The sequence below is a fragment of the Echinops telfairi genome, unplaced genomic scaffold (assembly GCF_000313985.2).
Source record: "Echinops telfairi isolate 266 unplaced genomic scaffold, ASM31398v2 ScPeMD7_5592;HRSCAF=6446, whole genome shotgun sequence".
Lineage (NCBI taxonomy): Eukaryota > Metazoa > Chordata > Mammalia > Afrosoricida > Tenrecidae > Echinops > Echinops telfairi.
Genome location: NW_022109491.1, coordinates 19,974,124 through 19,999,307, shown reverse-complemented (window position 1 = coordinate 19,999,307; position 25,184 = coordinate 19,974,124). Strand labels below are relative to the sequence as shown.

The 25,184-nt window shown below is 51.8% G+C and overlaps 1 protein-coding gene across 2 annotated transcripts in view; it reads left to right on the top strand.

Annotated features, from left to right (window-relative positions):
• Positions 1–22,721, top strand: part of RPN2 (ribophorin II) — a 53,890-nt gene extending 31,169 nt beyond the window's left edge. Inside the window, exons 10-18 of one of the 2 annotated variants that reach the window (XM_030887071.2) lie at positions 8,748–8,839; positions 10,734–10,848; positions 13,225–13,419; positions 14,316–14,402; positions 15,416–15,511; positions 16,656–16,731; positions 18,185–18,314; positions 19,822–19,869; positions 22,362–22,721. In XM_030887071.2, the coding sequence (XP_030742931.2) occupies positions 8,748–8,839; positions 10,734–10,848; positions 13,225–13,419; positions 14,316–14,402; positions 15,416–15,511; positions 16,656–16,731; positions 18,185–18,314; positions 19,822–19,869; positions 22,362–22,374 (852 nt within the window). In that variant the 3' untranslated portion in view covers positions 22,375–22,721. The remainder of the gene's footprint in view (positions 1–8,747; positions 8,840–10,733; positions 10,849–13,224; positions 13,420–14,315; positions 14,403–15,415; positions 15,512–16,655; positions 16,732–18,184; positions 18,315–19,821; positions 19,870–22,361) is intronic. The other variant, XM_045295257.1, reaches the window with a different exon arrangement.
• The last annotated feature ends 2,463 nt before the right edge of the window (positions 22,722–25,184 follow it).

Here is a 25,184-nt window from a genome sequence, read left to right as displayed (position 1 = left end):
CTTTGTCTTCAGCGGTTGTGTCGGGAAGATGAGTATCATAGAATGCCAATTTAGTGGAAGAAAGTATTCTTGCATTGAGGGAGTACTTGAGTGGAGGCCCAATGTTGGTAGGTGCTTTTCTTGTCATCCCCATTGTCACGCAGGTAGAAACACGGAAATGACCAAAGGCATAGTGCGTATACTGTATAGCAGTCCTGGTCCAGGATGATGGCTTTACTTTTACATTCAGAGAGGGAGGAGTGTGAACTCTGCTGTCTGAGACTTAGCCAAGACTATAAACCAAGAGCTTAGTCATTGCTGGTTTCCTTTTACTTCCTTTAAATTAGTATTGGTTTTTTTTATCATTTTATTAGGGTCTCATATAACTCTTAATCACAATCCATACATACATCAATTGTGTAAAGCACATTTGTACATTCATTGCCTCATCATTCTTAAAACATATGCTCCCCACTTAAGCCCCTGGCATCAGAGTATTAATTGTTTTATAAGAAATTTAGGGACTAGAAAAGCCAAGTCTAGCGTGGCCAACCTATCAGTAAAGTGTTTCATGTGCTAGTCCTCAGAGGTTTTTAAAAGGCGCTTCGTGCTAATTGGGTGAAGAAAGATGGCAAGTGGCATGCAACCTTATAAATAAGGTCATCTGGGTAGAGCCCACCCGAAAATTGGCTCTCTTTCACGATGAGTCGTGCTTCAGATGGTTCGCTGACCCCAGTTGGGTTGAACATCCCTGTAGATGTGATGATGGAAAGCCGCGCCTCATTTCTCTGTTGCTTGGTGGGAATGAAGTAGTTCACATTAGCGGTTTCCCAGCTAATCCACATTTACCCCACTGGGCCCACAGCTACCGTGTTAGCGCTTAACCTTTTGGATAGGAGTTTGTTGAAGACGAACACACAGTCCCTGCTTTCCGAAGCCACGGTGGGGTTTGGGTTCACCTTTCTTACTCGCAGTTATGGTCATCAGGATGGCCCTTTTCTTGAATGCCCATTGCTTGGGGTCCCCGTTTCACTCCTTCTGTTTACGTTATCTGAGTATTGACAACAACCCTGAGAGAGGGTGGAGCTAGTCTTACCTCATTGATGAGGCTCGGAGGGCTAGAGTAACCGACGTAGCCCCTAGCCTATGACTGCACATACCAGCTTGATTAGGGTGTTCTGGTGCATACAGGCTCCAGCTCCAGCAGCTGGGCCTTTCATAGTATCGTGGTCGCCTTTCTCATCCGCCACCACAGCCACTATGTCTCAGCGTTTCTGCTACCCTGTCTAAACTGTGTCTGTCACAAGGCTGCCAGCCCGGCCATGGAGTGGCCCTGTGCCCTCTCCTGAAAGAATAAACATTCTCTTCATTGTCAGAGGGCGTTTTTCACCTTTGTTTTCTTAACTAGAAAAATCATTTCTATTTTTATTTTCAAGTGGTTCTGCCGTAAAATCGCCAACATAGTGCAGATTTCCCGTGTACACTTCACTTTGTCTGGCCTCCCCAGATGTTAATCCCATGTGTGACTATGATCAAAGTACACAAATCAGGAAGTTAGCGTTGCTACGATGCTATCGACTCATCGATAGACCTTCATTCCAATTTCCCCATTTGTCTCATGGGGCTCTTGGGGCTCCTGGGTCACATGTCCCTCCTATGGTGGTCATGCCCATTTGGTCTCTTACTTAAGGAGAGTGTCCACCTCCCATGGCCTGGAGGTTTTTGAGACGTACTGGCCTGCTGCTTTGTAGAATGCCCTTCGGGTTGAGTTGGTCAGACATTTTGACCAAAGCTCTCCAAAAGTGAGGTGGGGCCCCCCTCGGGGTATCATACCAGGAAGGAAGTGCAGGATGCAACGGGTATCTCACCGGTGCCGTGAACCTTGATCTCTTGCTGACCGCGGAGCCTGCTAGTTCTCTGCAGTCAAGTTCCTGCTTCTCCACCTTGGGGGAGGGGCCTTGACACTCCGCAGATGCCCCGGTGAGTCTTGCCTGTAATCGCTCGCCTGTACCCCTTCCTGTGGCGTTCACCAAAGGGTGATCTTTTCCCCATTGTCTTTCCCACCTTCCTTCTGCATCCACTGGTTGGCATGCTGCTGCCAGAAGTAGCTTTTCCTCCTTTCCCGTCTGTTTTCTTTGAAATGCCTTGTCACAGTGCGGCTTCCGGGCTCTCCATGTCGTTGTTCACATTTCCCCAGATTTGGCCCCTGGGAAGTTCTGGAAGTTGATTCCTGTGGCCTCCGTTCTCTAACGGCAAAGAGCAGGCAGCTAGACAGTTTGACCTTTTCAGAAAGTGGGGCACTACTTAGCCCAGGTGAATCAAACACCTGGGTTAAAAATAGATGACACATTTGACAGGAAGGAGGCTGTTTTCTTGCCTCTTGTGTCTCTGGATCATGTCTGACCTTTTGGGGTCTGAGATGTCTGAGTAGCACAAAATCTGAACAGGAACTAGTGTGGTGGATACCTTGAACCTTTAAAATTCTAATATGGCAGTTCCCCTCCACCCCGCCCTGGAATCTGGTTCTCCCTCACCCTCCTGTCTTGATAATAGTGCACCAAACCAAGTGTCAAGCTCATACCTACCTCTTGGTTGTTCTTAACCCCTTTCTCTCTTTGCTGACCATTCTCCAAGTGCTGCCTCTGTTCTCCCCGCATGGCTCAGCGTGTGCTTTGTTTTTCAGTCCCGGCGTTTCTCTGCGACGGTGGTCTCTGACTAGTGTCCTTTCCCACTGTCTGCAATACTGCCCCTGCTCTGAGTGCCGTTAGGGTGATGTCACCACATTGTTCCCCTGCCTGAATATTTCATGGGCTCCCCATTGCCGGAGGGTTTGACTGTTTGAGGGACTGGCAAACTTGTTCAAGACAGCGGCCCCATTGCCCTCCCGCCAGCACTGCCTGGCTCAATCGGAGCTCCCCTCCAGCCGTTCCGTGGGAGAAAGAGGAAGCTGTCCGCTTCCGTCAAGATTTGTTGCTAGATGCTGTCAAGCTGGTTCTGACTCAGAGCAGTCCTGTGGACGGCAAAACGACCCACGGCCTGGTCCACACCGTTCTCGCAGGTGCTGCCTCAGAAACCCGAGGGAGCACTTCTACTCTGTCTTATGAGGTCGCTGTGAGTCAGAATTGACCGACCCAGCAGTGGGTTAGCAAGGTAGGAAAGTTCCAGCTTCTCCCTTTCTGCAGCAATACTTATGATCACGCCCGTGAAGTAGAATCTCCTCATGGTTGGGGTTTGTGTTTCCATGATGACTAATGACAAGCACCTTTTATGTGTTTTTGGTCATTTGTGTATCTTTGGGGACATGACTGTTCAGATCATTGGCCAATCTCTAAATGGAATTATTTGTCTTTTTCTAGGGTTGATTTGTAAGACTTCTTTATATGGGAGAGCTTCAGCATTTATTTTAAAAATGGAATGAAAAGATATGGATTGTCTCCCCAAACTTTCTGAAGCCCCTTCATATGTTCTTGCTGCAAACCGCGTATCAAACATTTGGGCTGCAATCCTTTCTTGGTGGCGTCCTCTGATACACGCCAGCGTCAGTTTTGTCATTTCCATGCGTCTCTTACTTTGGTGGTTGGTGCTCTGGTCACCCCGCCGTCTAGGACACGGGGGCTGATGGAAAGTTGTGACGACTTGCTCCTGTGTTCCTTTGAAGACTTCTACATTTGAGTTGGATTTTTTACATGATGTTCATTAGGGTCCAGCTTCTTCTTGTTGGATGTGAGTATCCAGGTGTCCCCTTGCCATTTGCAGAAACAATTTGTTATTTCCCAGCTCAAATGCTCTGGGCACCTTTTCCAGAGTTGACCATAGAGGAAAGAGTTTCTTTCAGGACGCACAGTTCGCTTCCGTTGATCTGCATTTTGGTCTTTATGTCAGCACTACCCTGTCTTGATAACTCTGAACAGCTTGGCTCTTTGTAACATCAAGTCTCCTGTTTGTCCAAGTGTTTTCCTGGTTTTTGGAAAACTAATCTCAGTAGAAAAGAGCAGAAACAGCTGGTAGCTATACTTTCTGCAATAATAACACCCCTTCCCCACATCGAGGTCATGGCTGCCCACGGAATAAACATTGCAAACCTCTCGTTCCCCTTTTCATTACATTAGAACTTGCGGCGCAAGTGTGTGAGCTCTGACCCCTTTTATATCTGCCAATTTTACTTTGTAATTTCAGTAATAGTGGCACTTAGAGGCTCAGAGCAGGTCAGCGGATCCTGTTTATTCTCCCTAGAAATGATGCTCAGCGTGGGTCAGAGCATGTTAACAGCGGTTTGGTATAAACGCCGTGGAGCAGTGCTCATTGACATTGGCTGTCAGGGGAAGCATGGGTTTGGGAAGCTGTCATTAGCATTAATTGCCCCTAATGCACCATCATGTTGACAATAATGAGCGAAACAGGAGGGCTTTTACTCCCACCAGAGAGGCGGCATTTCCTGGTACTAAAACATTTTTTCCCCTTTCTTTTTTTTTGAGATGTGTGTGGTTTGCAGCACAGGCAAGAAAGGGCCAGCACGATGTACTGTGAGGCAGGCATGGTTGTACCTCAGTTTACAGACGGTCAGCTTATGGACAGCCCATGGTTAGGAATCCTGCCTGTTCCATGGGAAATGCAGAGTGGGTGCAGTGATTCAGACGGATCCAAACACGAGTCTTACGATCCTGTTACAGATGTGGTAGTGTATCTGGAAGTGCCCCTTTACTAACGTTACCCACAGGAAAGCGTGTGACATACTCACACTTGACTGGTAATCTGGTAGGCGCTGTGCTGTATCTAACAGTTCTGCCTCATGTGCAAAAGCCGCAGCAAAGGAATGCGTCCATCATTGGGGCCAGCCTGTGTTTAAAGGGAGGGAACCATTCTCCTTTGCCCTTAGGGACAGTGGCCCGCCGCGTTAGTTGGCAGAAAGCAGCCGCTCACCAGCAGGAATCCTACCCCGGACTCTTGAAAATAAAGGGGAGGCGGGGGAGGGGGCGCATTATGATACTTTTTAATTCTCAATGTGCTTTACAAGAGTTGCAGAAATACCTTTCTCTTGAATGTCTTTCCAGAGACCCAATTTGTAGTGCGGTTTGGGGAGAACACAGGAACTTGTTTCCGCACACTTTCCATCCCAGGGCAGCCCCCCAGCGGTTCTGAGGATCCAAGAGAGCAGTAGCTGAGGGAGGCCGCCTTGTCGGCAGGGTTGCCTGCGAACCAGAGTTCACTGCCGTGGCCCCTTCCGTCTGCCGCTGGGTCTGTGTGGCCTGCGAGTGCCCGGCTGCCTTTGGTACAAGCCAAGCTTGGCAGCTGACGCCTGGTTAGCAGGTTTTAGGGGCTGCCCACTGGCTGAGTGTTGACAGAATGTGGATGGGAAACCCTAAAGTTGATGGCCTTCTTAGTTACAAGGAAGGGGCTTCCGACCATTTGTGCCGAAATGGATTTGTTCCATGAACCTTTTCAAAGCTCCCTCGTAGGCTTAACAGGCTGCGCGGGGCCTGAGACAAGCCTTTAAACATCTTTCAACATTTGTGTGTATCTCTGCTGAAGTGGAGGCTTCGTTGTTTTAGAAGTCCTATTTCCTCATTCCTAATTACCTTTTTAAGACAGAAAAGTTTGTCGAGAAGAAAGTAAGTGTACAGCCTGCGGTCTCATTGCCCACGTATAACCCATTTCAGTTGTTTGTTTTTTTAAAAGGAAAACATGCTTTAAAAACATATGGCCCTCTCTCTCTCTCTCTCTCTCTCTCTCTCACACACACACACACACACACACACACACACACACACATGATTTAGGGGGAAGAAAATTCTCATACATGTGTGAACCATTCATCTTTTTTTCTCATTCTTCTTTTTGCAAAATAAAGAAGCCACATTACTAAAAACAATGATTTATATATGCCCTTCCACCTACCATTTCAGTTCCTCGGTATCTAGTTTAAAAACAAAAAACATAGGGCCCCCAAATGTTAAGCATAGAAAGGTTACAATGGAATATAAGAGCTGCTCCCAGCCTCTCAGACCCTCTCCTCAGAGGAATTCAGGGGTAACCGTTGCCTGCGGATCCTTTAGGGGGGAAAAAAAGAGGGTGCATAGATCAGCGAATGGGTGTATGCTTTTTTATTTACACGAAAAGGATCGTTCTGTAAATGGCTGTATTCTTTTGTCACAAAGTAGAGCCTCCAGGTTTCCCCCAGGGGTCTAATCTGCTTGGTGGCTGTCTCTTTCCCTGCTGCCTGGACTCGGTGAAAGGCAGTGTCAGTAAGTATAATTCTGCCAGTGAAAGGCTGTGTGTATTTGAAAGCAGGAGGTAACATCTCTGTGTCTGCAGCTACCATCCCCCTTGTCCTTTTTAATTACTCCAGAACATAGATGGGTCCAAATGGGCTTAATGGTCTCCTGCTTATGTGCAATTTAGGTAGGACCGTGATCACTTCAAGATCACATTTACCATTTAAATCAGTCCTGGGGAGAATGAGTGATGCGGGAATTATCCAGTTAATGCTGATGAAGATTGCAGCGTAGTTAGCTGGGAGGACAGATCTATTTCATTACAGGGAGTGCTGCTCATCTCCCACTTCTCCCTGAACTGGAGAGCTGCCCGAAATGGGTCCTGCACGCGTGCTGTACCTCCCACCAGCAGCCCGCCATGGGCAGATTGGGCTTCTGGAGCATTTGGGTTTGCCGAGTTCTGTTCTGCACATCTGTGTTCCTTGAAGTGCACCCTGCCATCTCTGTACAGCCCTGCATTCTGTGTTGCGGATGGGACCGGGGGAGGTAGGCAATGGGGTTGCAGCAGGAGCTGTGGCTGAAACCCAGTACCCTCATCAGACCTCGGCTCTGAACCTTCCCCTCAAGGTTGCCTTGCCCTGGAGGTGGAATGTTGGGGTTAGGCTCCATCTGGCTTGTTCTGATCCCGGTCCTTATTGGGTTGTGAAGCTGTTTCCTTAGTGCCGATCCCAAAGACCCCAAGCAGAGGCTGGCTCCCCGCTCACTCACTCTCTCAGGGTCTGTTCCACGTGGTGGTCCTCTTCCCCGACCTGACCCCCAGCTGCCATAGTTGACCCGGTGGCCTGGGCTCAGCCACAGGCAGTGGTAATGCTGCCAGATAAGTGGCGGTGTATTCAAAAACAGGAGGTAATCGCCTTAGCGCTTCTGATGATACATTTCTTACATTCAGTTTTTCTTTTTAAGCAAAACAGAACACCCTTATTCAGCGTGATAACAGGCTGTTGTCACAAAATAGTTGTTATGGAGACAGGGGAGAAAGCTGTTAAAAGGCATTCCTTGATAATATCTGTATTCTTTGCCCTTGATTTGAATCTGCCATACCTTGATAGGGCATTTTGGAAAAATGCTGAAGCTGCCCTTCACTTATTTGCCTGTTCCTCTTTCTCTATTCCCTAAACCAGACTTTGTAAACCAATGGATTTGGTAAGGATTTCCTTAAGCATTAAATTCAATCCTATCAAATATTTGGAAAGCTCACAGATAGGTTTGCACAGAAAAAGCACCTTGGGTTTGCACCATTTTCACATTCATCTTAGAGTTTTAGCCCCCAAATCTCCCATGAATAGGCTTTCAGCTATGCGTTCAGTCTTTGTGGTTCGCACTTATTTTCCATCTACTTCTTAAATTTCTGGTTTACTGGCATTGGTTGGCTCCTTTTGGGGAGAATGCTTATAAAAAAGGCATGAAGAATTAAACCCAGGGTGAGATGGACTGGTTCAGGTGGCTAACAGCCCACATGGAGGTGGCTTAAAACAACAAAAGTTCACTTCCTGGCTATCCTCGGTGTTTTAGTGGGTCAGCTGAAGGAGCGAAGGGAAAACATAGAGTCTGAAAGCTCCCACCTGGAACTGCTCAGATTCTGTGGGCCAAAGCAAGCCCCTGGGGGTGGGGAAGTACCGTTTCACCCCATGCCCCAGCACGAACCAGACAGGCAACTTCCATAGCTTCTCAGGCAGGCAATGTTGCGTGGAGCCTGCGTTAGTGGCAAGCCCTAAAACGAGGTGTCTGAGAACACAGGTAAAGTCTAACTGCTGGAGCTTAAAGTACTAGCTCTGCCACTAATCTTGAGCAAGCACCTTCCCCTCGCTCGTCTTTCATGTCTTCATCTCGGAAGAGCATAATCCCCTTGCAGAGTTGTGGGTGCCATGAACTCATCTTGATAGAGCAGTGCCTTTCCAGAGTAAACGCCCAGTCGACCCTGGCTCACCACAGAACTGAGTATTGTTGATCTGAATGATTTGAGGACTACTGCTTAAAACTCCCCCGAACCCCCCAAGCCCACCCCGCCCCTTTACTTACTTTAAAGAACTTAAGAACAAGATCTTGTTCTTTTTTCAAATATACGTTCATCTCACCAAGGCCAGAAAAGAAACGGAAAAAGCCAGAAGTCTAAGAGGCACAGTATTGCTTCTACAGCGGTGGGTCTCCACCTTCCTCGTGCCACGGCCCTTTTGTACAGTTCCTCATGTGGTGGTGACCCCCAACCATAACATTATTTTCGTTGCTACTTCATCACTGTCATTTTGCTACTGTGATGAATGGGGCAACTCCTGTGAAAGGGTCCTTCGACCCCAAAGGGGTCGCGACCCACAGGTTGAGAACCGCTGTTGTAAGCCTCTGTCAGCAAGCACTGCCTGTCTGGGTCCATTTTATACCATCACCGAAGACTCGTGCTCCAGGGCTCTGCAGGCTTCGCCTTACTTTTGAAGCGCGAAACGTTTTGGCTGAGCGTGTTCTGCTGGTGCCGCTCAGTGCCTTTCTTCTGTCTCACTGTAGCTCAGAGTCAAGATCTCCACCGAAGTTGGCATCACGAATGTTGATCTCTCCACTGTGGATAAGGACCAGAGCATCGCTCCTAAAACCACCAGGTAGGTAGTCGCCACATGAGCGCCGTCTCTAGAGCTGGAGGAAGGTGCCTCTCCACTTGCCATGACCACCCCCCACCCATCGATGTCGCTTCTGTGTCATCAGTGACCCAGTTCCCCTGGAGCTGAAGTGGCTGTAGCTCCCCTGGTGTTGCACCAACCTGGACTTGGCACTTCAAACTGAGTTGGGATTGTTTTACAACAGTGTTCAGTCCATGAGGAAACTTGTTACATGCCCCGATGAGTTGTGGAGCGGGCCTCAGTATCACTCAACTGTGTCCTGTTCAGATTATCTTTTAAAAAGACAAGGCTTCCTCAGTGAAGGAGACAGTGTGTCGATTGATCGTCTGGTACAGATGCCCTGTGGGAGCAGTCCCATTCGCTTTCAGTGGTCTGATGGAAACTTTTTTTGGTCCAAGTGGCTCTGAAATCAGTTGGAAGCCTCTCAAGTCCTTATAACTGAGATGAAAAATACATGTCCTGGGACCTTTGTTCCCTTCCCAAGTTCATGGAGCCACCAGTTACCAGTCCCAGCCCTGTGCTGGCTGACTTCAGGGTTAGCTTCTAGAGAACCATTGGCTCCCGACAGTGGGCAGCTCATGTGTTAGTCTGCCCCCGGGTCTTTTGGGACAGGGGCATCCAGGTCTCTGGGCAGTGTGCACACCCAGCTGCACTAGGTTGGGGTGGCCATGCATGCCTTCTTAAGGAGATAGCAGCCAGAACCCGGAAGGAAGCCGGTCATGCTCTTAAGTCCTGGAGGGCTGGCCGCTGGGCTTCTGCTTCTGGCTGGTGGTCAGAGTGGGGGCGAGTGCGCTGGTGGAGTAGTGCCTGTGAGAATGCTCTGAGCATGTGCTTTCTGATGAAGCGCTGGGTTTGTTTTGCCCCTGACCTCAGCGTCACATCCTGGGGACAGAGCAGGTTTTCTGAGTCTGCCTCGCCTTGTTACAAAGGAAGTTCCCCGGTGGTTGGAGTTTAAGCCATCATTTATTGTGCTCTTAGGGAGGGTGCGCACAGCCATGCAGGTCCCCAGCTTGGGGTGACTGGTTAACTCTTCACGGTGTCTCTGGTTTGGGGGCTGTGTTTCCGTTCACCTGGTCTCCCTTGCCCCCTGACATTCCCATCTTGGTTTGAAAGTCATCACGGACTCTTGGTCTCACAGAGGCATTGTGTCAGGGAGCACAAGTGCTTCCGGGTGATATTCCTTCTGTTTGGTTACAGGGTAACCTCGGGCTGGGTTCTGTTGAGATATAAAAAGTATCTCAGGGCAGTCGAGTCTGGCTGGGAGTCCTCTGGGCTCACCCACCCAGGAAGTCAGAGGCGTGCGTTTGTTTGTCCCAGGAGTTTGAGGCCCTGCTCTGCCTTTTTCTCACGTCTCTCAAGGTCAATCTATGAGTACCTTTTTAAAAATTCAGTGTTCCAAACTCAACTCCAGGTAGAAAAGGACATTGAATTGATGTCCAAAATATCATATAAAAGAAGGTGGAAAGTGCCCTTTGTCCTCTGTGTCCCCGGTCCCCCACCTTGCTCAAGGACCCTGGACCCTCTGCCCGTGCAGGCTCTACAGCCCGCCTGTGTGCCCTCCCTGCTGCCTGGGAGTCAGCCTGCCTGAGCAGAGCTCTCTAGGCCCGTGAAGCCAGAACTAGAAGTGCGAGCATCCCCGTGGGGCGTTTTCCCGGGCCGGGGAAGGCTTGTTCTGTGCTTGTCTCAGTCCCGGCCTTGTTCAGCGCCATTGGTCCCCGGGCCCCAGACGGTTCCACGCATTGGTCCGTACCCACCAGACAAGTGTTAGAGTGGGAGGGGCAGGGTTGAACCACGAAGTGAAGACTGTTCCCTGCCTGTTGTCAGAGCTGTGTATCCGTGTCTTTCTGAAGACTTCTGGTCTGAATGTCTCTTTCAGGGTGACCTACCCGGCAAGAGCCAAGGGCACATTCATTGCAGACAGCCATCAGAACTTCGCCTTGTTCTTCCAGCTGGTCGACGTGAACACTGGGGCCGAACTCACTCCTCACCAGGTCAGGAAAAGGCCCAGGCCGTTCTCCCGACCCCCAGTGTGACTGTGCATTGGGGTTAGTGGTGTGGAGCATGGCCCTGGCTGGCGGGGCCCTGGATCCTTGTTTCCAGACCTTCGTGAGCCCCGAGAGACAGTCCAGCCAGCTCCACTGGCTTGTGCTTCTCCCACATGACATGCTGCCCTCTCTGAGCCTGGAGGCCATCCTCTCTTTAAGCATGAGTTGCAGTTGAAAAGACGGACTTGGCGAAACTGCGGCCTTTCTCTTTCTACTAGAAAATACTGAAGTCAAGTATGGCTGAGGGAACCCCAGGCAGCAGACTCAGTGTAGGTTTCTTCTGCTGGCCAAAGCAGGCTTTCCCTTCTGTGGGAACCTCGTCCTTGCTTTGTATCAGGAAAGCAATCGGTGTCTTGCCTCCCAGATCTAAGAGCGTGACGGTGACTCTTTCAGAAACATTTTTAACAGTATCTTTCCCCAGAGAGTCTGACCTGTTGTCTCCCTACCCCGAGCCCCTGCCTCTGCCATCTTTCTGGATGGGGGTCGCTGCTCACCCCGGCCTGGGCACACCTCTAGGTGTTGCCGTGTCAAGGGACATCTAAATGCTTTCCCGGCAAGATGGGAAAGAAGGCTGGACCAGGAAAGGCTGGGTCTCGGCGCCTTCTGTTTACACAGGAACCAGCTGGCTTGTATCCTTCCTGGGGGGCAGCTTCTGGGGCAGTGGGCTTGCTTGGAAGCCTCACTTCTGTTTCTCGCGGCTGCCGCCCCCCCCCCCCCATGTGTCCATAGGCCCCAGGACAACTGTCCCCCTCTGCTGTGCTCTGTGCTCCCCTCCACGCCCAAACGCCCGAGTGCTGTGTCGGGGCACTTACCCACGGGTGGCTAACCTTTAATCACTTCAGCCTCTTAGCAATTTCCCAGTGCCTTCTCAGCATGGCATTTGCCACCCGGAATAGCACGGCGAGGAAAGGCCATGGACAAAGGACAGTGACGGCATTGGTGGGATGGAGCTACTGCAGGGAGACGGGAGAAGGGAAGTACCCAAGGAAAGACAACTTGAACAGAATATTTGTCTCATCTAGGACTCTGGTTTGGGCCTCAGCCACCTCCTGGGGAAAGGACATTTTTGTGATGGTTTGGCCGCTTTCGGCTGTGGCTGAGATGGAGGAAGACTAACCCCCCCTGGGCACTTAAAGCCCATTCTTGTGGAGTTGCTGTCGTCGGACGCTTCCCATCTCCAGGTCCCTGCCCCTAGATGCTCGGGAGGTGGTTCTTTATGGCCCAGGAGTAGAACAGTGGGGTCTGTGTGCTCTCTGTGGAGTCAGCAGAGCTGGGTGACCCTAGTGCTGCCAGGGATGTCCAAGCCTGCCGATCTCTCAGTGAAACCAGCCGAGGCCGCCTGCCTTGTCAGCTCGGCGTCTGGACGAAAAGCCCTGCGTGCACGCCAAGTCTCCGTGCCATTCTCATGTGTAAGACACCGAGAGGACAAGCTGATGGTGCCGAGCATGTCTGCGCGCACTGCTCCTTTGCCACCCAGGTGGTTTTGCACATGCACTGTTGTTATTTTTTTAATAGCAACCTGATTAAACGTGGTTAGTATTAGTATTACTTTTAACAGCAATGTGAATTTTTTTAAGCAACATGTTTTTTAAAAGTTGGCGCAGCAGCTGCTTGTGAAACTTTCTCCCGAGGGAGGGAGTGGTTGGCAAACCAGCGTCGAAGGTGCGCGTCTTGGTTACAATGTGGTCCTAGTACTGGCTGCTGCTGATAGTTCGTTAGGGAGCGTGTACCAGGCTTCCCATGAGAGAAATGCCCTGTGTACGTTACTGTGGAACCGGCCCCTGTAGAAGCTAGTCTTTCTGTCATACAGATGGGAAACGCGAGGCTCAGGAGGCTCTGTAGCCTGCCCAGCCCGAGTTGGGGGAGCGGGTCTTGCCTGTCTACAGGGCCTGGGCGCCCGAGAACACTGCCTGGCTGTCAGTGCTGACCTTCTCCTCGTAAATCTTCAGCTGGAGGCACTGGGAAACGGAGACGGGCCTCGTACAGTTGCACCTCATTTCCCTTCTTTCACCTCTGGTGAAGAAGTTAATTGGGCAGCAACGTGCCCACAGGGCTGGCAGGAATCGGAAGTTGCAGCCATCGCAAAGAGCTTAAATCATCACAAACTGGGCCTTCACCCTCCAAGTAGTTGAGAGTTGGCTGGACCTCTGAGCTGTTTTCCTGCCTCCTACCAGCAGGACGGTATCTGAGCTGGAAGCCAGCTCGGGTGGCCGCTCTTCCCCTCTGAGGCAGGGCCGGCCAGTCCCAGAATGAGCTGCTGGGCCCAGCCCGCAGGGAGTTTTTAACCGATCTGATGAAAGGTTTTCTCACTGGTCCAACTAGACATTCGTCCGACTTCATAACCAGAAGACTGGCCAGGAAGTGGTGTTTGTCGCCGAGCCCGACAGCAAGAACGTGTACAAGTTTGAACTGGATCCCTCCGAAAGGAAGTCTGAATTTGACTCTGCCTCCGGCACCTACACCCTCTACTTGATCATCGGAGATGCCACTTTGAAGAATCCCATCCTTTGGAATGTGGTATGTGCCTAAACGCTCCCTGCCCTGCCCTGCCAACAGCCCAACAGACAGGGGGGGCGGGCTCTTCACTCTAGCTCGGCCAGGATGCCACCCCAGGCAATGAAGGAGCCTGGGTGAAGGACCGTGTAGTGTCACCATTAGGGCCATGTATATGGCCTGCACACAACAGGTGCCTAATATTGAGTGAGTGAGCAAGCGAGTGAAGTCTAAATGTGCCCTCTCCTGGGTTCTAGTGCTGTGTGAATTTCTATAAAAGTTCTCTGGGGAGCAGACTTCGTGTGTGTGTGTGCCTGCCTGCGTGCGTGTTCTCGCTTTTGCTCTGTGTGAAGAGAGGAGACTCATCAGCTTTTTACCAGAATTGTTTGAGCCTGTGGACCTGAGTGGTTCCTTTGACTGTGGAGAGCAGCGGGCAGGAGGGTGACCAGGTGAGCAGAGGCAGAATCGTTGCCCGGGATGATGACGACCGGCTCCCCTTGTGAGACGAAGGGGCAGCTGCCGGTTCCCATGCCGTAATCAAGGCCCCTTTTCTTTTGCGAACCTGAGGTTGCATTTTGTATGAGAGGACGGCTTCCTTTCTCTCTTGTGTGACTACATCACGCTTTCCAGGGCCACTAAGCCACGAAAACGGCATGGCCGCCTGCTGGGATTTTTGTATTAGGCAGCTCTATGGGGCTCACCATACCAGGTAGAAAATTGGAGCCCTGGCTCTAAAAAGCATCTTCAACAAATAACCTAATTTTGTTCTGGAAGTTCTCACAGCCCCCATTCGCCAACTAATGGGTAGTCCCGACGTGAATGGACTGCTTGGCGTTATTTCAGTGGCGGTCTGGGGTGTAAGGCAGGCGAGGCGCCCGCTGCTGCCCTGTACCCTTAGGGCGTGCTCTTGTTTTCCTAAGGCCGACGTGGTCGTCAGGTTCCCAGAAGAAGATGCGCCATCAACTGTCCTGTCCAAGAACCTTTTCACACCCAAACAGGAAATCCAGGTACGTCCTCCGGGGCTTGTCCGGCACACACTAAGAAGCCATTTGGCTCGGGCCCCCTAGAGAGGATGCAGCAAGCCCAGGACTCACTCTCTGGTTCTTCCGTGACCGTTATGTTTATGCAATGCTTTGTCATCTCGTCCTCCCCACCCCGTGAACCGGAAGGGGACAGCGGGTGGGTGGCAGCAAAAATGTCAGTTCCTTCCTAAAGCTGAAAAGACAGGGACCCAGTGACCAGCTCCCAGACAGCAGGTCCCCAAACCAAACTCACCGCCCTCCGTTCTGACACAGAGCAGAACTGCTGCAGACGGTTTCCGAGGCCTGGGCCTTTAAGAAGCACCGGCTGGTCTTTCTCCCGCTGCCAACCCTGCCGTCAGCCACCCAGTGCCTGGCCCGCCGCACCACCAGGATACCTGCGAAGGCAGCTAGAGACAAAATCAGAACCCCCAGTATTCGTTCCTAGCACCCCAGTCGCCCGGGCTCTCTGTGCAGCCCTCCGGTCATTGTAGGACAGCCCGAGTGCTGTTCCTGTCAAGATGGACAGCCTCAAACCCTGCGCAAGGTCATTGTGGGAATCTGCTCAGGGGCAGTGGGTTGGTGAGAGTTGGGGGCCTGGGACGGGTGGGTGAGTTAGGGTTGTGCAGCTCAGTTGTTAAAACTTGACAAGAGGAAGTTATTCCCGATTAGCTAGTTTACTGGGGAGCCGCATCTGCCCATGCCACCCTACCTCAGGGTGCAGAAGCTTGAGGAAGCCTGGAGCCTCGGCTCGAAGGGTCATGCCCTCCTCCATACCCCAGCCGCCTCCTGCCAGGTTGTACTTTCTGATCTCCAAATGGCCATGAGGAAAAAAGGGTTGGCCAACTGGAGCCAGGACTGACGTGGGGTCTTTGGCAGCAGAAGGCCAAGTGACTGGCTACCTGTTGCCAGGAGCCTTTTCCTGGCATTGGCGTTTCCAGGGCATCCCCTGCTGAGAAGGGCATATTCTAAAGTGTTCTCGTGTGTTTTTTTTATGGCAGCACCTGTTCCGAGAGCCTGAGAAGAGGCCCCCCACGGTGGTGTCCAATACATTCACCGCCCTGATCCTCTCGCCCTTGCTCCTGCTCCTTGTTCTGGTGAGTAGCTGTGATCAGCATGGGCAGCGTGTGTCTGACGCCGGACTCAACACACATGCTCATTCCAAAGGAGGCTCTGTGCTCCGGCCTCAGTGCAGCTCAGAGGGGCCCGGCAGCCGGTCCCTGAGCCTAGGGTCAAAAGTTTCAGAATAACCAAAAGTTCCCCAAGCAGCCACGTAAACGGGTCCATTAGCCACAGGAGAAAGTACGGAGTGGCCGTTAAAATGACAGCCCCGTACAAGTGCTGCCTTGAGGTCAGGTGTGACAAAGCAAGACCCAGATCTGGTGGGGCGTCCAACATACTGCGTGGAGGTGGTGCGCTCTGGACCGTTTGGAACGAAAACACTTAGAGACGACCTAGAAGTCCTCTTTAAAGCAAGTGTTTGGTAATTTATGGTCCGTCAATAAGCAATGGAAATGATGGGCAGTTTTTAAAACAACTGGGTAGGTACACATATGAGAGATCATCAAGACCTTATTATTGAGTGAGCAAGGCAAGGGTCAGCATAGTGTGTGAGAACTTTAAAAAGGGCAACACCTATAATGTCTGGTGAGAAGCGTATGGAAAGCTCGTTAGAGCGTACTTTGGAGGATTGCCTGTGTTTCTAACTAAGGAATTGATGTGCATAATTCTGGGTTGGTGTGAATCTAGGCGGCGTGCCGCATGGGTTCAGGGCCCCTGCACTCCTTTCTGAGCGATGAGAATTAGGCCTGAAACCCACGCCACGTGTGTGCTCCCTGCCAGCTGCCAGCCGCTCATCTCACGGCGACTTGGGGGAAGCAGAGGGGTGGCAGGCCCTTCTCATGAGCGCAGTCTGTGCCCTTCCAGTGTCGGGATTCCGGAAGCCTGGTGGTTCCAATCGCAGGGGTGTGTGGCCAGTAAGAATGCTGTAGGTTTGAGCTACACGAGAACATTTGCCAGCCGGTGTTGGGATGCCTTTTTTAAAAAGGGGGGGGGTTTAAGAGGAGGACAGTTTTTCCTGAGGACTTGTAATAGGGTGGTTGTCACTTGGGAAAAATCGCTGTCCTTCCAGTGTATCCCGAGTTTTAAGCCCCTCGGCTGTTCACTGGATAGCATTGGCATGCACAGGCCTCCTCGTTCAAGGTCTAATGTCGTTTTAATCTCTCTCTCCTCGTCACTCAGTGGATCCGGATCGGTGCCAACGTCTCCAACTTCTCTTTTGCTCCGAGCACAATTATCTTTCACCTGGGACATGCTGGTAAGCACCGCAGGCCGCTGATTCTGTCAAACCTACTCTGACATTTAACCTGCACGCGCACGCACACACCCCCACACACGGAAAAAACAAACCAAAAAACCCTGCTCAGGAGACCCACAAGCTATTAACTATAATGACTTAATAGCATCACATTTCCCACTTCCTCCGGGCCTTTTAGGACAGTTACGTGTGATGACACACCTCTTCGGCCCATCAGGGTAGAACAGCGGTCATTATGTTGGGCCATTCGCCCTTGTCTAATAGCCCTGTTCGTTTCCAGAGATGACTCACCTATTGTAACTTTACATTGAGCCATCTTCCCCGCGGAAGAGCATGAATGCAGGTTCCAAAGGTCATTTTTGCCCCACCGTATCCATCTTCACGGTTCCTGGCGGCTCTGTCTGGATGGTAATAGAAAACAGCTGGTTCCACGGCCAGACATACTGGCCTGCCTCGTCCTCCTGAGACCGCCAAGTCACAGCGCAGTTCAGCTCAGAGGCTTGCGATGCTATTGGGTTGGCAGTGCCTTGGCTATTTTCTGAGACCCCATAGCCTTTCTGAATTTCTTGGCATGTTCTAGGAATAGCCATCTGTGTCCCTGGTTTCTGAAGAGGTTCCCAAGTGAGCCCCTTTGAAATTGTAGTCAAATGCAGTTTACATGCACAACTTGAATCCCCCTCCTGCAATGTCCATGGCCTCTCACAGCTGGTCACCAACCCCTGCTGTGGCTCATCAGTCAGCCTTCTGGGCAGATTTGACAGGGCGACCTTTCTCTCCAGCCCAGGAACTGGATATGAGCAATAGCCCTTCAGGGCTGGGTGCAAACAGAACCTGAATATGAATTTGTGTAAAGCCATGACTTTTCTTTCTAACTCAACCTCTGTGTACACGTCCTTGGCTGGTTCTCATCATAGCCCTGGTGGGCATGGGGAATGACAGGCGAGCGAATGTTGACTGAGAAAGTCGGTGGCTCTAACCGAGAACTTTCGGTGCCCACCCGACCCTGCCCTGTTCACCAAACCTCAGTTCTCCTCGAGGGCTTTCTTAGTCAGGTGGCAAATGATCCTTTCAAACAGTTTGTAATGAGAAGGAAATCGTTTTTCCTGTCACGAAGTATCTGGAAAGTTGAAAGGGTTCCAGATAGGGCAACTCCAGAAAGAAAGGCTTGTTGCCGTCGTTGTCGAATAGAACCCCCAGCAAAACTCCAGGGACAAAGCAGAGAAGTGGGGAGAGATCCCGTGTCGCTGGGCTCTGAGTCTCACCTCTGGACTTCCCGGTCGCCACGGTGAGACAGAACAACATGTGCTGTGGGATGTCCTTTAGGCTTCAGACAAAGGGACTGGCGAGGAGTCTAGACCTCCCTCCCCGTGCTCCGGCTGCTGCTGCTCCCTGCCCTCCTGTCCCCGGGGCTGTCGCTGTGCCCTGTGACCACTCTCCCACGTCACTCTTGCAGCCATGCTGGGGCTCATGTATGTCTACTGGACTCAGCTCAACATGTTCCAGACGCTGAAATACCTGGCCATCTTGGGCAGTGTGACATTTCTGGCTGGCAACCGGATGCTGGCCCAGCAGGCCATCAAGAGGTAAGGGTGGGGAGGGGCCCCGGGCCCAGAGTGGGATTAGAAGTATCTGTGTCAACTCTGCTCTCCTTAATTCTTTGGACAAAGATATGTGGCAAAGTGATCAAGGGTGAGTCTCAGGACATCACCCAGCTGATACAGAAGCCATCCTGGCAGAAAAGGCCAGGGCGATCAGTTTTAATGTCTTACGGCTGCAGTACTGTACACATGAGGGTCCCCACACACTGGAGTGAGGGAGGAGTGTAATTCCTTGAAGCAGAAGATGTGCAACTGAAGACTGTCGGTTTGCTGGCTGTGTTCTCTGTGCTATGCCAGAGGATGCGCCCCAGGCCTCCTCCCTGACCCCTGACAGGTGGCCGGAGCCTTTCCTCAGACCTGTGCCCGGGGTCCCCCAGCAGGGTAGGGTGCACCTGCTGGGTGCCCAGAGAACTCCACCACCTCGAGGTCACACCAGCAGTTGGACCACTGTGTGCTGGCTGCTTGCTGGCAGCTTGACTTTCGAAATGGAATTCCAGGCAAACTTAAATGTCATACGGGCGTTTCTCATTGATTTGACTTTGTTAGAACATGGGCGATTTCGGCCACGCAAAGGCCGGGAAGAAAAGGTCACAGCTGCTGTCATCTTTGGAAGTAAACCTTTCCCGGCATGCTCTGCTTTCTCCTCCCCAAGACTTTCTTTGAAGAGCATAGCTCTGCAGTGTGCAGTGGCTTTCCACGGAGCAGGTCAGACACGAGAAAGGCTTTCTCGGAGACCATTGTAGGCGGCAGAGTCAGACGTCCTGCCGTTATCTGAGTCTCCACCCTGGGCTCTCTGCCTGTCCTCTCCCTGGAGATCAGGCTCACCCTGAAGGTCCTGCTGGGCGGCCTGGTTCCACCAGAGCACGTCCCTTACCAGCCCCAGCAGTGGCAGCCAGCTCGTCTTCCTCAGGGCTGCACATCAGTTTGAGGTGGTTCAGTCGTGGCTACTGGAAATGGGCAGCGTGCACGCATCCTACCTAGCACGTCACCTGGGAACGAGTGGAAACCCGGCTGTTGCCCAGAGTAGAGCCTTGTTCCCTTGCAGCAGCCAGTCTGGGCCAGGGAGCCGGAGGCTGTGTCCTGCTGGGCTCTCTGTCTTCAGGAGGATGCCCGCACCAGTCAAATAAGAGCACGGGGTAGTCGGCATGAAAGGCGTTGGTTTCGAGATGCTTAGCAGGAGTTAGTAATCTGGGATCTTAAGATTGTGTGAATTTTCTGGGGAAAAGGATGGTGGTTTCCAAAAGAATCAGTGACTACCCCTTCCATCTCACCCCTCCCACTTTCACCCAACGCACGCACACAGCCCACCCACCCACTTGAAGACCCCGCTTCTTTTGCTGTCTTTGTATGTCCTAGAGCTAACTCTAACTCTGCCCCCGGGAACATCACTGACCCCAAGGGGAGCCCTGGCGGGATGCTGGCCCTTTCTTTCCTGGGCTTATTTCTCCTCTCGCTGTCCTTTCTTGATTCTCAATCCTCTTTCCTTTGGCAGGATCGCTGCAGAGCAGAGCAGTAGATTGGCAAAATATAGGACACTACGGTAAAGATGGAGGGCGGACTCGTGCCAGACGCAGGCTCCCTTGCCCAACTTGCCCGCCTCCTTGCATGTTGGTGCTCTCTCTAGTTTCGCCCCAGCCCTCTCAAAGCCCCAGCTGAGTTCTGGGGCCATTTCCAACTTAGTGGTGCAGGGCCAACGGCCTGGTGTCCATCCAGCCAGTGAGTTGGCTTTGCAGTAGAGCAACTTGGGCCTGGCTTTGGCTATGTGAAGACTTCGTCCTCCCTTGGACCTCATAGGGTACTTATTTAGAGACCCCCATCCCCTAACTCACGGCTCCACAGGAGGTAGAGAGCTGAGGATAAGACAGGGCAAGCCTTGGGCTTCCTAAAAGATTGCCTCATTCAGAAGGTCTAAATTCGTTCAACGATGGCCTCGTGGCAAATCCTGGCACACCTTGTCACCGATTCTAGCCTTTTTGTAGCACCAGCCTCTAGTTGGGCCAAGCCGCATGGTGTGGGAGGCTCTCGATTGTGATGGCCACAGATCAAAGCCAGCATCAGTACAGCTTTCTAGGCACTAGAACGTCAAGGTAAATGTATTGCCTGTTTTGCCTCCAGGTACTTGTCCTGTATCCTAAGATGGGGATGGGGAGATGTTAGGGCGGGGAAGAAGAGAGCAGGGGCGACCCTGGAATTCATTGCTCAGCTCAGGGGTGGGCAGACTTCTGAACAAGAGTCAGAGAGTATGTTGGGCTTTGTGAGCCATGTGATCTCTGTGGCAAAGGCCACCTCAGCCACCATCATGTGAAAGCAGCCGTGGATGTAGCTAACGAAAGGAGCCTGGCTGTGTCCCAATAGACCTCATTTACCAAAAACGGGGGACGGGCTGGAGTGCGCTGACCCCTGTCCCAGACCAGCCGGGAAGAGGAGGGGTGGGGCATGGGATTTTCACATCGCGGTAGAGCTCTCGTACCTACCTGTGCGTAGAAGCAGAAACGCCTAGCCCTGAACACAGAGTGGCATGACCCGTGTTTTCTCAAGTGTAACGGAGGTGTCCTTCCATAGAGTGAAAATTCACCCTTCTTAACGGACGATCCCTTGAGCCCTGATAACCTTCCACAGCGGCGTGAGAACCTCCTCCGTCAAGATAGAGACTTCCTCCCCAGAGTGGTCCCTGCCCCAGCCCCCAGCCCGGCCGGCAGCAGCCTTGGCCTCACTGGTAGTTGCTCTAGCCGAGGTTTGCCTTCGGAACTAGTCAGCTCCCTTGTCCTTTTTGCTGAATATGAAATTTTTGAAACAGCCCTGGATTGATTCCCCACCCTGCCCACCCCCAAGTCCAGCTGCTTGAGGGAGGGGAACGTCATTGGGTCATTTGGACTGTTGTCCTTTTCCTGAGGGTGGGTTGGGCCCTACCGTAAGGGAGGAGGGACTTCAAAAAGTTTTGGAGAATTTTCGTTCTCTAGGCATTCTGTTTTTCCATGAGCTTTTTGAAGGCCCTTTATACTTCAGGAAGTTTGGCTTCCCTACCAGCCAAACACTCTGTAAAAGAGGCCGAGCAAATTGTTCTGAGCAGGCAAAATGGGGTGTGACGCCTTCGCCAGGGTAGCAACTCGTGGTGCCCTTCAGCTCCTCTTGTCCTTGCTCAGGCTTTACTCGCCAAAGGACTTTGAGTACACCGAGGGGCCTCTGGGTTTGGGCAGGGTGCTCAGGCAGCCACTCAGCCCTCAGGGTCCGTGGCGGGCCGTGCATGCCCCTGGGAGCTGTTTTGTGTAGCGATTTGGAGCCTGTCCTGGTACAGAACATTGTCATTACATTCGTCCTTGCCACTGGGGATGGCTGTCCGCTCACGATGACCCGGGTGCCTGCCCCACCCCCCACCTGACTGTCCTTTTGATGTCCCGCCTCCTCCAGTGCCAGAGGAAAAGGGAATGAAGAAGCGGAGAGGTCTCTGTCTGACTCCTCCCAAAGATGCTCCGTGAGCGGAGTACCGTTTTCGAGCACCAGCCTGAGGGCCAGCTGCTCAGTCTGACCATTGTCGAGAGCAGGGAGGCCTGGCAGCGATGTGCTGCAGGTTTCAGCAGCGCGTGGCCAGGAAACCCTTCTCCGAGCTTCCTAGGGCTGCGTGGTGGTTGGTTGATGTGCAGATCCGCAATCGAGGAAACCGAGGCTGAGCACTCTTTAAACTCCGTTCACTCGGTTGGAATTTACACTCCCTTGTTGGCCCTGCACTGTGAGAGGTGTGCCTGGAATTTGCTCATCTCCATCTATGTCTGCATCCCTCCCCCTGAGCTCACTCCAGCAGGTGTGTGTCATGGCTTCCATTGAGGTGGTCGTCAGCTTTAGCCAGGAGCTAGCGGTCGCTCCCTTCCTTGGGCGGAGTGAGGGGGACATAGCCACACAAGTCAGTGGAGGAATGAGTCGGCCCTTAGAAATGGGACCTTGTAGCGGGAAAGCGCCTCGGTCTCCCTTGTTACCAGTTAGGACCTGCCGCAGAGGAGGGTGCAGCCCTGACTGTGCGTGTTTCTCTTCTTGCAGAGCAGCGCACTAGTGCCACCAGGAAGGAAAGACGTGCTGACAACAGACATGAATGCTGAGAAAAGGCGTCGAGAACAATTCACAATTTAAAAGGAAAACTAAATAAAAGGAACAGAAAAACCCAAAACTTTATTTAAAGGGGGTGGGAGTGGGGGTGGGTGGGTTGCGATTGTGGTTGTACTTGTTCTTGGATTTCCCCCAACAGAGAGCAGATACCCGGGAACCCAGATTATCCCCTGTGTCTTTGGCAAGGTGCCCTGACAAGCTGGCTGTGAATCTTCGTAACTTGCCCAGATGTTATGTTTGGAGGGTTGGAATCTGTAACTAAGCTGTTTGGGAATAAAGAGAAATGAAACGGAATGCAGGCCCTCTGAGAGTTTGTTCTAGGCCTCGGGCTTCTGAGTCGGGGTAGACTGGGGAGGGCTTCCTTGGGAGATCTTGTCGCCTGTAGACAAGATGGCCAGTTGTCTCCAGACTTTTTCTCAGGCTCTCCTGCAGGACAGAGAAAGCCTCCCCACTTCAGCAGGGAACCCCGCTGGGATCTGACACCCTCTTCCTATGTCTGCAGGGGCTTCTGCAGGTGGGGAGAACTTGGGCAATTGTGGGGTGCACGCGGATGGGAAGGGTTCCCCATTGGTGGTTCACAGTATTTTTTTATTTGAGCCGTAATGTTTACTTTTCCCCTATTGAATTCATTGTCAACATTTAAAAACATATGAAGTTTCTTAGAAAATCTAGGGTTGGTTTTGGGTTCTCTGAAAATTAGATCTGGTAACAAATGCCGAGTCAGCCGTCGCCGACGCTCCTCTCCAGTTGCTCGAGCCTTTTCTCCCAGGTCCCTGTAAGCCCTCTGCTTACCATAGCACAGGTGCTGGTACCCGGAGGACCCCCAGCCCTGCTTTGAGTTTTGAGTTTCTTATGCTGCGGGGGGCTGGGAGAAAGGTTAGTGTTGGCCTCCGTGCCTCTTGGATGGCTCCTAGTCACTTTCAGGTGGACTGAATCCCAGCATCCCACACGAGTCGGGGAGCCTGGGAGCCAGCCATCTGGCATGAGATGGGAATAGAGAGGCCGTCCAGCCGAGTGCTGTGCACCTATCACCAGGACCCTGCAGGTCTGGAAAACCACCCGATGGGCAAGCCAGCAGAGCAGGGGCGGGAAACCCGAGAAGAGTGGCTGTAAGAGAATTGCCGAGTGTCCCCGGGCACAGGACAGGGTAGCCGAAGACTGGAGGGAAGAATACGCCTGCCCCCCTGGAGAAGGCTGTTCAGGGCAGGCTGCCAGATGCAGGGCGAGCTGGAGAAGGAAGCACAGTAAACTGGTGCAGTGTCTAGAGAGCTATGGTGGTCAAGAAAACAGGCAGACAGAGCCCTTGCCTGTGGTGAGCTTCCAGAGAGGCAGAGCAAGATAGCACAGCCAGCAATCCGGAGAAGGGCTTTGGCGGAGGAGGCCGCGCTTATCTAGAGCAGCGGTTCTCAACCCGGGGCTCGAACAACCCTTTCACAGGGGTCACCTAAGACCGTTGGAAAACACATGTTTTCCATGGTCTTGGGAACCAAGGCCCTGCTCCTTTATCCGTCTCCAGGGGGATCTGCCCACATGCAGATAATGCTGATCTGGTGAGAAAAAAGCTATCTCCACCTTCATTGGCTTTTTACGCATACTGTCGTAACATGTACCAATGTGGTTTACTGTTGTTATATTAAGACTTACCCATGCAACACCATGCTTCTAGACAAAATTTCATTTATTTGTAATTAGAGATAAATATTTCATAATATATAATTACATAGGTTTTGTGATTAATCACTATGCTTTAATGATGTTCACTTTATAACAATGAAAATACATCCTGCATATCAGATATGTACATTATGATTCGTAACTGGCAAAATTGCACTTATGAAGTAGCAACGAAAATAATGTTGTGGTTGGGGTCACCACCACATGAGGAACGGTATGAAAGGGTCGCAGCACTAGGAAGGTTGAGAACCACTGCTGTAGACGGACGGGGAGGCTGAACCGGCCTGAAAGGAGGAGAAGGCGCCTGCTGTGAAGAGCTGAGGGGAGGCACTCCACGCAGAAACACCAGCTGGTACAAAGGCCCTGAGGCTTGCCAGCGGTTGGCATTGCTGCCTGAAAGCCAGCCAGTGGGAGTAGGGTGCAGTTGGCAAGGTCACAAGTGCCCTGGGGTGGGGTACAAGGAGCCAGAACAAGCAGGGTGGTGGCAAAGGGCATCAATCGGATTTTAGGACTAACAGGAAACTACTGGCAAAATCGAAGCAATTTGAGTTTTATGTTGGGATGTGACCGGTGGAAACCCCCAGGTCTACATGCATTTGTTGATCTGCTCACTCACTGCCCTCCAGTGGGTTTCTGTCTCGCCTACTGTTGGCTTGCTCACCCACTGCCACCACGTCGATTCAGATTGATTGGAACCCTATAGAGAGTTTCCAAGGCTGTAAACCTTCGAGGGAGCAAATAGTCTCATCTTTCTCCTGTGGAGCGGCTGCGGGGTTTGAACTCCTTGCAATTAGCAGCCCAGCGCCTCACTCATAGCACACCGCATCTCCTTTGCTTAGTCCATTGGTTCTCCAGCCTCTGCCCCTCTCCTCCCGTGGGAAACAGGGACGGGATGAGAATGTCATGCAGCTAAATCATCCGTGCTCATAATGACGCATCTGGAAAGCCGACTCTTGTGGGGGAATACACTCACGGTTATGAGATACAAATAAATCTTAATACACATTCTCGTGACTGGACACAGTCTCTCCAATAACGCCCCATAAAGGAACTACCATATAAGCTGAATCATCTCTGTGTCTG